This window comes from Taudactylus pleione, unplaced genomic scaffold (genome assembly GCF_031769625.1).
Source record: "Taudactylus pleione unplaced genomic scaffold, aTauple2 ptg000127l, whole genome shotgun sequence".
In the NCBI taxonomy this organism is placed as follows: Eukaryota; Metazoa; Chordata; class Amphibia; order Anura; family Myobatrachidae; genus Taudactylus; species Taudactylus pleione.
In genome coordinates, this window is record NW_028284529.1 from 1,263,878 (window position 1) to 1,277,802 (window position 13,925).

At 43.4% G+C, this 13,925-nt stretch overlaps 1 protein-coding gene across 2 annotated transcripts in view; it reads left to right on the forward strand.

Moving 5' to 3' along the window:
• The first annotated feature begins 1,381 nt into the window (after nucleotides 1–1,381).
• Nucleotides 1,382–13,925, forward strand: part of LOC148523798 (protein NipSnap homolog 3A-like) — a 90,419-nt gene continuing 77,875 nt past the window's right edge. Inside the window, exon 1 of one of the 2 annotated variants that reach the window (XM_088472594.1) lies at nucleotides 1,382–1,687. In XM_088472594.1, coding sequence (XP_088328720.1) covers nucleotides 1,598–1,687 — 90 coding nt within the window. In that variant the 5' untranslated portion in view covers nucleotides 1,382–1,597. The remainder of the gene's footprint in view (nucleotides 1,688–13,925) is intronic. The other variant, XM_088472593.1, reaches the window with a different exon arrangement.

The following is a 13,925-nucleotide window of genomic DNA, read 5'->3' on the forward strand; positions in this document are numbered from 1 at the left end:
AGTGAGAGAGCCCCAGGAGACCTTTAGCTCCGAGGCAGCTAGGTGTCAGGACTAGGAGTGATGCGCGGTCCAGGAGTCCGGCGTCCAAGACCCATCCCCTTCCCCGCTGCCGCCCCCCAGCGGAGGTTTAATAAAGGTTTTTGTTTTTTTATAAAAAGATAATAAAATGGCAAAACAGTTACTGTTGTGCTGCAGACCGGGCCCCCTGACATGGCCAGGCCCGGGTAATAAGTACCCGCTCCCCCCCCCTCTAGGCGCCCCTGCTGGTGAGTCACAGGCTAGTATCAGAGCCAGATTTACAGATACATATATGAACCCGAGGGTTAATGTGGGCTATAAAGGTGCAGCAGTATATAGTGCTGGAAATTTGGTGTTTTGATCAGGGATGTGCGGAAAAGGTATATAGGGGAGGCAGTGCCATACCTGCCATGCACTTTGTACTCCAAAGTGGCATTACACCCCGCCGAGGGGTGACATCAAGGTGCAGACTCCCCCTCAGTGACAGGAGCCGGGTGCTGTACTGTAGTATTAAGTACAGCACTTGGATTCTGACACCGTGAGGGAGCCGGCACTGAACACAGGACAGGGCAGTCCGCACCTCCTGCACCCCCCGCTCGGACCACCCGGTAAAAAGCACAGGATAACAGGGTCCGGGTAGCAAGGCCACACCCCTTCCCACGAGGCCACACCTCCTCGACGAGGTGCAGCTTGGCCACACGCACAGCATCCCTCCCCGCACCAGGTGACAACGCGGGGAGGGACTCCACTGAAGATTATTAGAATAATACAAAGAAATTTATAATATTTTCTTTCATATTTTTCTTAGAATTTTTATATAAAAACTGTGGAGCATACCTAATGTAAGTATGACAGGAAAGGCTCTGCCTCACCTCCCCACTACTATTATTACTACATCACTGGCAAGTAGTAATAATAATAATAATAAAGTGGGTATAGTGACATTATAAACAATTGCTTCTGTACTCAGACCATTTTAATGTGTTGTCCTAGTTTTAAAAATGCTGGTACAACATATGTTATTTATTAATACCAGTGTGTAGCTAAGCTCTATACTAATTCACTCAGGTGTCAGGGTATCAGCAACTACTACCTTAATTTTAAGAGAGAGAGCTATTTAAAACTAGGCACATATGTACTGCTTGCACTTGTATAAATGTCACTTATAAAGACTATTGTTATCTAGCAATTTGTTGTGTTATTTCTTTTCATCCATGTTGTGAATACGCTGCAAATCAGCTTTATATATCGCCAGCGGCTCACCCTACCGCCAGCTGCAGTCGGAGTAGTGAATGGAACAGTCCATCCCTCAGCTCAGCTGCAGTGGTACAGACCGGGGGCGGGGACAGCGCGCTGGAAATGACCAGGAAGACCATGGAGTGCAGCACGTCCAGAGACCACCCCCTGTAAGGGGCGGGGCTCACACTGACCTACAGAACTGTCAGAGTAAAAGTACTACACATCACCACCTATATACAAGCATTACCAGTCAGTGTAATTACACCACCACGCAGTACTTTGTACCCCTGAGAAAAGGAGTTGCTGTTGTGCATAAAAAGAAGAGTAAAGTGCTGGCAGGATGATGTGCATTATACGGGCTTTGATTTCAAAGGGCAAAGTGCCTGCTGTAGCCACACATGTATGGAGTGACATGACAAGAGGTGCACAGGTGAGGGCACAAGCGTATCGTATATAGCTTATAGACCTGTATTTATGGCATGGCATGCACTTACTCTGCTTCATAGGGCACCTTAATAGAGGCCTTTGCAATTTTACATAAAAGAAAGACTACTGTAGCTGCATAGTGCATAACAGCTAGTTAATGATTACATGAGAGTTATTACATAGTTACTGTTGTGTGATACTAACTTTCTCTAACTAGTACTTTACCTTTTATTCTATTTTCTGCCCACTAGTATGTACTTGTACTGGTGCCTTGTGGAAAAATCAGATTTACTATGCGTATTGCAATCATACTATTACAGTTAGGTTTACATTTTGATAAGTTGTTGTTTTGTATGCATTAGGTGAACTAACGTTCTATTGAGCACAAATGTGCCTTATTGTCTGCCTCTTGCATTTATACTTATTGAGGTGTATTTCCTACTGCTTTTATACCTAAATTCCAGGTCTGACCCGAGGCTGGAACAGGGTTCCAAACCGCATCAGACCCGGAGTTTAGCCGGCGCCGACCCAGGAAATTCCAGAGTCAGCGCAGTTCACACCGGAGCCGGGTCTGCAGTGACCTGGCTCTTCCGGCGTGGAAGTGGACGCTTGGAGATGACAACATATCCAAGCGCCACTGAAGCTGACCAATCGGCCGAGATACGGCGCACTCAAGGTCATCGTGACCCAGATCACGCCGTTTACACTGCAGGGTTTCATGGGTTATTCCCGTGTTTAACCCTGCAAGTTACCTGGGTTGGATTGCCGGGTCACTCCACCCGGCAATCCAACTTTTTTACACCAAGTAGCTACCCGGGTTAACCCTGCAATAACCCGGGTTTTAGCTCTGGTGTAAAAGGGCTAAGTGATAGATTTCTTGGAACCAGTGTGATTTTGGTAATATAGCCACAAAATTTAAAGTGACAATTTTTTTAAAGGCAAACTAGGTTTGTTTTGACCTAAAATAAATTGCCCCTTTAAATTTAGCACCTATACTGTCAAAATCACACTGGTTCCAGGAAACCGGAACCTATTACATATACCCCTGAGGATTAAAGAGCCAATGCATTATTAAGCACAATTTTTGCTGGTAAAGTATAATCTTTTAATAAATAATTTTTTGACTGAATGTATCAGCATAGTTCAGATGGGACAGCACTTGCCAGGAGTGGCTGTCCTTGTGAACACCTAATAAACCCCATTGTCTTTTACAGTCAGGCTTCCTGTAGGTGCAAAACACTTCCTACGTGGTGTCCTCTGCACATGCACCACATACATTTCTGGTATATGAATTAAGCTGTCCCATTGTAGCACTTAACAAAGTATGGTTAATGTTAGGTGTGGCCAATCTATGACCCGCAGGCTAAACACAGCCTGCCTCCAATTAAAGTCCCCTCTCCATTCTGGGATTCCTCCAAGGCTCCGGACACCTCTGTACAGAGTCCGGAGGTAATAAATGCTTGGCTTCTGTAGGACGTCGTCAGGCCACACCAGACAGAGATGTTTTCAGTGAGGTAAGTAACATGAGGGTGGGTCTGGACTGGCATATAGATATAAGGTGGTGCTTTGGGCTGGCATATAAAGACATATGGAAGGGGAGGATCTAGGCTGGTATAGAAGTTCATATGGGGTGGTTCTGGTTTTACATATAAGTTCATAAGAAGGGGCTCCGGATTGGCATATCAATTAATGAGAAGGGGCTCTGGGCTGCCATATAAATTCATGAGGGGTATTCTGGGCTGGCATAGAGATTCATAGGGGGCTGGCATGTAAGGAAATGAAGGGGTACTCTGGGCTGGAATATAAGTGCAGGAGGGTGGTTCTCGGCTCACATACAAGTTCATGAGGGAAGATATGAGCTGGCAGATCAAAACTTGAGCGGGCTCTGGGCTGGCATATATGGACTTGGGGGCTCTTTGGGCTGGAATATATGTTCATTAGGTAGCTCTGGGCTTGCATATAAGTTCATGGGGGGGACTCTTTCATATAAGGACATGAGGTTGGGGGGGTTCTGGTCTGTCAGAAAAAGATGACATGATGCCCCTGGTTTATGTTAACTATTACCAATACAGTTATACTTTCTAAAGTCTTATATATTTAATTTTTTTCCAAATTTTTTATTTTTATTTAAACAATGTGTTACATATAATTATATCAAACCTATAGATAGAACAAATAGTTATCATCAATAGATACATCCTCTGCATTGAAAATTTAGAATTAAACAAAATATCTTTGTATAACTTAATACATATAAAAAATAATCAATGCAGTAAATGAACAAAGTCCAACACGTCAAGAGAGATGCGCTCACTCACCTCAACCCCTCTACCCCCCCAAGTCAATCAAAAAATTAATAATTGTAATATATAATTACATAGCTATTGGAGGGTCATTGTCCGTCTAACGTTTTATTTTATCCCCGACTACTTGTTTTAGCATTACTTTACTCGTGGAAACACTCTTATACTTTTAGTCTAGAAACTGTGCATTTGGGGGTATTTTCGGTCTTTGTATCACTTTGATGATATATGTTGATTAATTAAAGCTCATGGTTTCCTACTTCCAAAGAAATATGTTTTTTGGAGCTTAATAATGGTATTATGCGGTGTGGTCACAATTCTGGATGTTTGAAAAGAGAATCAGCCTGATACATCAGCCCCATACAATGAAAACAGTTTCAAAGGTGTCTGTGTATGGTTTAATACAGTAAACCCGCAATTATTATTAGTCCATATCAATGCATTCAGTGGCTTTTACACCGACCTAAAGATCCCGGATTGATGTGCATCAACCTGGGATTTTTGTCGGTGTAAATGGATCCACCTGAGTCCAGGGACCCGGGAATCCAACTTGGGTACTTTGTAGTGTTGGCCACGGGTCGTTCCCGTGGCACCCTGTGGTGTAAACTGCGCAATCCGGGCCGTACCGCATGATGCCCAGTTGGCAGCCTTCAGTGGCGCTTGGAGATTATATCATCTCCAAGCTTCCACTGCAATGCCGGAAGAGCCGGGTCACTGCAGACCCGGCTCCGGTGTGAACGGCGCTGACTCTGGAATATCCTGGGTCGGCCCCGCAGTATGATACGGGCAAGTTCTGGGTCTGATCCAGATTGGAACCCTGTTCCAACTCCCGGGTCAGACCTACAACTTTGGTATAAAACTGGTATTATTTATGGGTCCTTATGTATTAAAGTTTTCTTGCCAGACTGCAGTTCTGATAAGAGGCCGTCTCAGCTAAGATCTTGGCAGTGGATTGATAGATGTTACTATTGCTTCACAACATTTGATGACACTGCACATGTGCGGCAGTATCATAGCCTCGATCATTAAAATTAGGATTTAATTAATAGAGGATTTGAAACATAGGCCTATCCTGCTGCTTTTTATCACCTAAAACTTTACTTGGCTTCACCTTAGTTATGACATTTTTTTTATTCATAAAAGTGACGGGACATTAGAATTGTATTTATTTGTCACTATGGGGGAGATTCAATTCAACGTGAAGTGAATAGCACCGGGAGCGCGCTCCCGGAGCTATTCAGTGCGCTGTGTGGTCGGAGAATGGCAGTTATCGCACCTTAACAAGAGTGTTAAGGCGCGTTAACCGGCATTCTCTGACCAAAGTGGCGCGCGCGGCTGTTAGCGCCGCACTAAGCAGAAAAACAGCTGCGCGCCCGGCACCTTGGTCGGATTTCTCCTCACATCCCCAGGTGGGTGCGAGAAGAAATCCTTAGCGCGCCCAAATAGCGCGGTGTATTGAATAGCTGTGGGAGCTCGCTCCCGTGGCTATTCAACATCGTGTTGAATTGAATTCCTCCCTTTGATGTTTGAATGTTTTTTTGTTTTTGCATTGACTTCCATGTGCTTTTCTGTGTAAAGTGCTGTGCTTCTGGAAGTTTTCAAAAGAGCACACTGCCAAATGGGGTCAGCCCTCCGCCAGATGCGCCTTCTCCAGACTTTGTTTTAAATTATTTTGTCCAGCAGAATGGAATCATTGCTTGTGAGCACACAGTTGAGTACATTTATCCTTCAATAAGAAAAGTCAATAGCTGCTGGCATCAGGAAGAGCGGTTTATTACATACAGACACGTGCTGCCTTTTACCCTTACAGGCTTGTTTAATTGCATTGCTCAAAGTCACAATTTTCCACTTTAGTCATCGCAACCCATAAGAAGTTATTCTGTATTTTTCTAGCGCAAGGTAGACATTGATAGCAAATTTCTGTTTACATCATTTTATGATGCATCCTGTAGAGGATATTCTGGTCAATACTATGAGACGCATATACATGCTTAATGCAATGGTAGGAATTCTGGTATACCAGAATACACGCAAATTGCTGGTGAGTACAATATAAGAGCTGCCTTTTGCACAGGAATTATGCACTTCCACCTACAAAGGGACTTATTGGTTTTGTACACATATAGGTAGCCTAGGCATTGCAGTGGTAGTGCAAGACTAATGTTCTAACAGAATCGGTATGAGATGCCGGCGTTCAAATACAGACAGTGAAAGCTCGAACACTGAAGATCCCTACTAGGGCTGGTAAGTAACCTAACCCTCCCCTAACCCTCCCTTAGTGGTGCCTAACCCTAACCTCCCCCCCGATCGTGCCTAAACCTAACCCTACCTCCCCCTCCCTGTAGCCTAACTCTAACCCTCCCTGGGGGGTGCCTAATACGAAGTCCCACCGGGGGTCCCTTATCTTAACCCTCCCATCCCCGGCTAAGTGCGCATACTTACCATCGTCCGGATGTTCGGGCTTCCGGCGGTCGGAATGTCGATGCCGGTATCCTGACGTCCATCAGGCTATCAGCGTTGGCATTATGCTGGGTGGCGGGATTCTGGCATCGGTATTTCGACTGCCGGCATCCCGTCCACAGGCATATCAACTGCATCCTGTTCTAGAATCGGTATGAGATGCTGGCGGATGAATAGCCTGGGATTCTGGCGTCAGTATTTCGACTGCTGGCATCCCGTCCACCGGCATATCAATTGCATCCCGTTCCAACTACATGACTATGCTTTTCTTCCAACACTGCAGAACTAAAATGGATGGGAAATCTGTAGTCATTGCGGCACCTGACTGGGCAATAGATGGGTATGCATAAGCCAATTTCCCCAGTGCTTATACTTTGTCCTTTTCCTACTGTATTCTTTATGCTGCAGTTTGGTGCCTGCTCATTGGGCTCCCCATTGCATAAAATGTAATACTATTGTAGGTTATTATTGCAAAGCAGCTAGTTAATGATAGTATGAGCATTATTGTATAGTATTAGTAACTATTGATGGTGGCCTCAAGGTTGATAACCTCCTTTTTAAGCTGCAGTGTATTTGTTTGTTATGTGCGTGTGTCGCTCAAATGTGTATGTAGATGTACTGTAGGCCATCATACATTCTGAAAAAGAAAATATACAAACAATAGGCGCTACTGGGTGGTTAACACTCACATCAAACTGGAATAGCAATAATTTAGTTGACAGCAGCCCCTAACCAGGTTGGGGAACCTGACCCCAACAATATGAAGCACAAAAAAGTAAACATACATTCTATGTGTCATAAATGACAAAATATGTTTTTCATACTAGTTAATACTGTAGATTTGATGCAGTATTTCACACTCCATGACCACTCCTTCAGTTGCATCAGATTTGCTCCCCTGGACTTACCAGACTCCCAGTCATTCACAAAAATGTGCTGTGCTAATATGTGTTCATTTAAAACATGACTTTCACTGATGCCTTGAAACACTCAAGAGGGAAATGTGAAAGGGTGCAAGCTTACAAAAGTGGCACGATTCTTCCGTGTTACCGGCAAGTTTCAGGTCACAGTATTTATTAAATATGAATAAAGTCTAATTTGCCAGAACTGAGCCCCAACCATTCTTCCCGTGACGCACCCTCCAGATGTTTTTAATGTTATATATACAGTTCACCGGATGTACTATTTAGAGTGTTCTAATCTCTCCGGAATTGCACAAGATAAACTCGCCAAACAATAGATAGGCCAGTGGTCAGCAATATAGCTGCTAATATAGCTACCTCACTTTGCTTTGTGTGTTTAAATGTATTTGAAAATGTAAATAATTAAAAGGAAAAAAAAAGTGCATAGGGTCCCTCCCCCCTTCTAATCATAACCAGCACTAGCGCCTCTGTTTAGTGTGGTAGTGCAAAAGACTGGGTGTGGGGGAGGAGGAAAAAACATCATAGATGGCTCTTCTTGTCCCTGTGGGACTCCACCGCTAATAAGAGGTCACTTACAGACACTCTCCATAGGGCAGCACTGATTGGTCAGCACTCTTATGGAGAGTGACCTCTGATTATCGGCGACTTTCCACAAGGGACAAGTAGAGTTTTCTATGAGGTTGTTTGTTTTACCATAAATGCACAGATCCCTGATCCAGTTCGTAGTCGCCCAATGCTGTGTACAACTTAATATGCAAGTCTTTACTCCATGCTGATACAGAGATGTTCTGTATTAGTCATAAAATAACTATACCTGTCCATAAAGGGGTTAATGTGAAAGGTTAGTAGTTGTGTGGCAACAATATGAATTGACAACCTTATGGGTCCCTCCCCCCCAAATCAGAGACTACATTTCCAAAGATAGCATATTTCGGTTGCCAGAAAGGTTGCACTGAATTTGTCATGCAGAATTGTGTAAAGATGCTAGGGTGTTAGAACCATAACAGTCAGCCATGTGTTCTGTTATCCATTGATTTGGCATGGTTGCCATAGTAATGGGCTTTTGGCCAAAACTCTGATATTTGGTTGGGGGAGGGGGACACAACAATGAATGTCAAGGTGCACAATGTTTCCTGCTGAAAAATGACAGCACACCACCTGATCATCGCTGTGAAGCTTTATAGCTTGGCCTGATCCAAATTCTGTTAAATCTGATCAGTCTCTGGTCACACCAAACAATCCTTTTACACATCGATATACTGAGCCAACTTTGGGCCGTATTCAATTAGGGGCGAAAAGTCAGTTTCTGCTGAAAAGTATCGCGAATGACGTCATTTCGCCTTGCAAAAAGTTTCCTCCATATTAAATTCCGAAGAACCTTCGCCGGTGCGGAAACTCAATGCAATGGAACCTGCAAAAAAGTTTTGCCTATGAATAGGTGTCAAAGAAAAGTGCAGAATTGGGGTTTTGGGGTGCAAAGTTGCGGGAACCCCCCAGCACCCTTGGGACAGTCCCCCAAAGGTAAACTGCGTTAAAAAAAAGTTAAACTTCTTTAGATCACACCAAAAAAGTACTTTCATTTTGGAGGCAAAAAAGTTCAAAGTTGGGGGACAAACTTAAAAACAACCGAAATAGACTCCAGGGGGGTCCCCAAGTATGCCCCAGGTGTTTTTAAGTCTCTGTAAAGCGCTGCGGAATATGTGTGCGCTATATAAATATCTGGTAATAATAATAAGTTTGCAGGTGCATGCAGCAGGTGGATTTTTTACGAATTTAAAACTTCACTTTAGCAACTTAAAACTATGCTAGTACCCATTTTCATGTACCCCAAATTTGCTGGGACTACTTATTTTCTGCAAAAAAACCCTGCTAAATGCTATTTTTCACCACTTCTGCAAAGACGCTAAATAGCAGCTATTGATAGCATTTAAGTACCCCAAATACATTCAGCAGGGCTATTCGGGGGTATCTATAGTGTTCCCCAATGTCAGTGCATCTTTTGGGGTGCTGTAAGGCTGATTTCCCCAAATCTGACAGGACTTTTCACATGTTAGAGTTTCGCCGGGTCCCGTTTTCACCGATTTCTAATTGAATATAGTGAACAGTTGCGCGATACTTTTTCACATTGAAAACAATTGATGTCGGCGAAAAGTCCAGCATTCGAAAAGTATGGAACTTTTCACCTGGAATTGAATATGCCCCTAGTGTAAAACTACCAAAGTGCCCAACATCATTGAGCTTCTAGCTTGCTGTTTGGTCAGGGTGCCATGCAATATAAGGACAACAAAATGCATCCATAATGTGTTTGTTAAAACTGCTCTAAAGAGAGTTCTTGTCAAAAGAGCACAATTTTGACAACAATTTTAGCTGCATTTATATTACTCATAAGGGCAACGGATGGACGTTAAATTGCCCGTACACACCCTGATTCAATCATTTTGTGTTTTCTCAGCTTCAAAGGGTGAATATGAGTGAAACTCGTTGGTGTTTTAGTACTGTAATGACATTCTGATTTTGTCCACCTGGTTTAAAATGTACAATAATTTATAAGACTTAGGGCAGTGGTTCCCAAACTGTCCGCCGTTGCACCCTGGGGTGCCTCAGGACACTTGCAACTGGTCAGGTTGGTGGTCCAGCACCAAATCAAATTATTTATGGTCAATGTAATGTGAATATGTGGACAAACAGAAGCTTAAACCTGTCCACAACCACATAACTGAACCTAAGGATGACAGGTAGTACAATTTACTTCACTTTACTACTTTACAAATTTTTTTCTGAATTTCTCAATAACAAACGTTTGGCTTAGGGGTGCCATGAAAACTATGCTGTTACTCTAGGGTGCCATGATTCAAAAAAGTTTGGGGAACATCTGACTTATATTTACTAAAATGGGGGTTTTTAGAAGTGGAGATGTTGCCCATAGAAACCAATCAGATTCTACTTCTATCTAGCACCTTCTACAACATAATAGCTAGAGTCTTAATGGTTGCTATGGGCAAAATATCCACTTCTAAAAACCGGAATTTTTAGTAAATATACCCCCCAGAGGTCAATGTATCATTTACCCTTAATAAGCATAATTTTTAATGGGGTATGTACAGTATAGAAAAAACGTTTGCAGGGACACTGTCTTTGATAAGAGTCTGTGACTACGACAACTAAAAAGTAAAGTGATTGCTTAGATAATCATTTCACTTCCAGGATCGGCTCCAGCAGAGCTATGGTCGTCAGGTCACACATGTGCCAAACGGTCATTACCAAAGAGGAATCCGATCTTGTCTCCATCAAAAGACTACATTTGCTATAGGAAGGATTGACATCAAAGTTTGGTAGATTGGCCCCTTAATAAATCAGTGTCCTTCACATCCTTGAGCCTCATACCCACTAATATTGCCTTATGTTTTTAATACTCGGCAGCATTTGTGCATGATGCCTCAGTGTAGGAATTTTGGACAATACATGTTGAATTCTTGCTTCACCTCCCAGCCCACATTTTAATCCTTATGCCAAGTATGGCTCTTTTGTTACGCAACAAGCACTGTACAGGTGTGACCTAGTAGGTACTGGTTCTCAGTGGGCCTTCTAAAATGTTTAAGAATTAGACATTAACATTGGTTACAGGACAGAGACCATTATGATAGTCCCTTTAATGTATTTTTTTTAGATTTCTTTGGTAGCTATTTTTAGATTCAACAAAAAAGCAAAATAAACAAAGTATTCCTATAATGGGGCACTCTCGGATTAATCGTATCAGACACCGTGACCTCTAGTGACCATACAAAATATAAAATATAACTTTTATTATGTCCTTAAAAATAAAATAAGCGAAATATAAATCAAAACTCAAAATTATATAGATAATTTAAAATGTGTTCTCCACAATACTGATCATAATCTGGTGATCCTTCTCTCATACTGTATATGACCTTGAATGTATTTAAGGGAAGAAATATATTGGTGCTCAAATAATCCACTCTGAGTTATCCGTAGTTATTATTAAATGGTATTATACCACTATATATGAATCCCTTTCTTTCTTTTGTCACAAAGCACTATAACCAGTTGTCATATGCTACTTGGAAAAAAGGTGCATTGATTCCGTATCTACAGAGGGCTGAGTATAATCTCTCCTACATCTGTTGCATTTTCATCTCTAAAATAAAGGTGATATGACAGATAATGAATAACTATAAGTGATAGGAGTGATTATATAGTTAGCACCCGCAACTGATGGACATTTAGAGGTAGTGTACAATGTATATCAAACACTGATTAAATTCATTAATCACCCTTGTTCTCTGGGTATCTCCCAACCAATATCTCAGTTGATCATATGATATCAGATCCCTGTTTGAAAACTATTGTGATAGAGATCACATAGCATTACATATGGTTTACTGAGAGAACTATGGCGCCAGACATATGTTTACTCCTATCTTGTAAATACCATAATATTTATCTAATAGGCTATTGATCACATTCATAAGTAATGGGTGAATTTGAACATTGTATGATAATGAACCTAAATAGACCAGCTGTCTCTTCCATGTACTTAGGAGTATTACAATTGTGTCTGCTGTAACATCTAGTAATCTCACTTTCCTGTGAGTGTTCCAGCAGTATTATGTAGCCTTGCTGGCAACAGTGTATCACTGTCCGTTCTGACTGCCTAATTAGATATTCACTACGCTCTGTTTTATGAGCTCTAGTCTCCCGCAGTCTATTAACATACAGCCACCTCCTGACACACTGCAGTATTCAGCGGCTTATGTTAAATCTCACAGCTACTAGTTGCCTTGTTAAATCTGTTAGGTGGGCTATCGTATATATTACAGGATCAATCAATACACATATTGTGTTTGACCAGAGTTGACATCGTATTCTACACAAACAAACATGTTTATATTGGAGACACAATGATTAAAAAGCACAGGTCACGCTATGCATCGCGTGCCTGTGTTGTCCAATGCGCGTTTCGCATTGTCAGCTTTATCAAAAGAGCAACCCGACCACTGGGTTACTACAGACTATGGCCCTCATTCAGAGGCGGTCGCAAGAAGCGAGCGCTTGCTCTGAATGAGGGCGGCCGCTTGTTTTTTTAAGTGCGGCCTCCTGGTCGCTAGCTAAGCTGTGGGTTATCGCCCACAGCTTTAGCAACCGACCAGGTTGATGGTCGCGATGGTCAAGACCATCGGGGCTTGCGACGAGACCCTAAGGTTGAGTCTCGGCAACCGCAAGCCCCAGGGAGCTTCCTGCTCTGATCAAGCAGGAAGCTCCCCACTGACATCACTGCTGATGTCAGTGCAGCCGCCCACAAAACGGCAGGCGTTCCTTGAGGAACACCTCCGTTTGTGAAACCACCCCCCCGCCACGCCTACAAAATGGTGCGAGCTGTCGATCAACATCGACAGCCGCCCCTTTTGTAGTGAGCTCCGGAGCGAGAGAAATGCTCTCTCGCTCCGGGGCCTGCGCACACACAGCGCAGCCGCTGCGCGTGCGCAGGGCCTAAACATCGACCCGGTTGCGAGCGCTCAGCACTTGCGACCGGATCTGAATGAGGACCTATATCCTGAACTGTCTCCAGTCATTGTTGGAGCCCGTGACTGGCATCCATTTGGACCCATGAGGCGCTGCTCTCAGTGTTCCTATTAGAGCCCATGATTGACATTACTTTGGGCCAATGGGATGCGCCTGTCAGTGTTTCCATTGGCTGTCACAATCCCCATTGCAGAGATATGGCAGTGGTAGTCTCAAAGTGCCCACCGTTCATTCATTAAGTTTTCAAAGCTTGATTGTGGGAACTGACACAATGGAATTAGCCTGCTCTGCCCATACTTGTCTACCCTCCTGGAACGTCTGGGCGACTTCCGAATCTCAGCAAGTCACCCAGGAGCAGTGCCCTGCTAGTAGGCGTGCAGACAAATTGATGATGTGCTTTATGCTGAAGTGCATCATTGTGGCCCCACCCCACTGCTTTACATCTGGATCAACAGGGTGTGTACCCAGTACATCACCCAAGTACAAAACTTCCAGTATCATTCTCCTGTGCTTTCTCTGTGATGTGTTCTTCCATTTCCCACTTGTGCCGGATACCTGACCAAAGGGCCGTGACCTGCTTGCTGGGTGCAGCTTAAGCCCAAATCTCTTGCTTGAAGGGGTGACTGGTGAACACCTCCCAGTAGGTGAGACTCCGCGCCTTTGGTCAGGTCTAGCCAACTAGTGGATGAGGAAGGCATATATCCAAGCCCCTCGCCTCAGATTCCTTTCTCAACTTGGGTCAATGTCTTCTAATGCCTCTACAGGAGACCACCATAGCCCGAACGTGACATAGTGAAAGTGTGAATTTTAGATATTGCGGGACAGCTGCTTTTGGGAGCAGGTTTCCCAGCACCACAGCATACTGAATTGTTCTGGTGCATGGGTATCTGCTACCGCAAATTGTGGGGTGTTAGAAACTTTACTTCTGCTAGACCACCTCAAATAATAATGAATAGGCCTAACATATATCTAATATGGAAGAACATGTATGCGGAAACATGATCTCTGGCCTTTA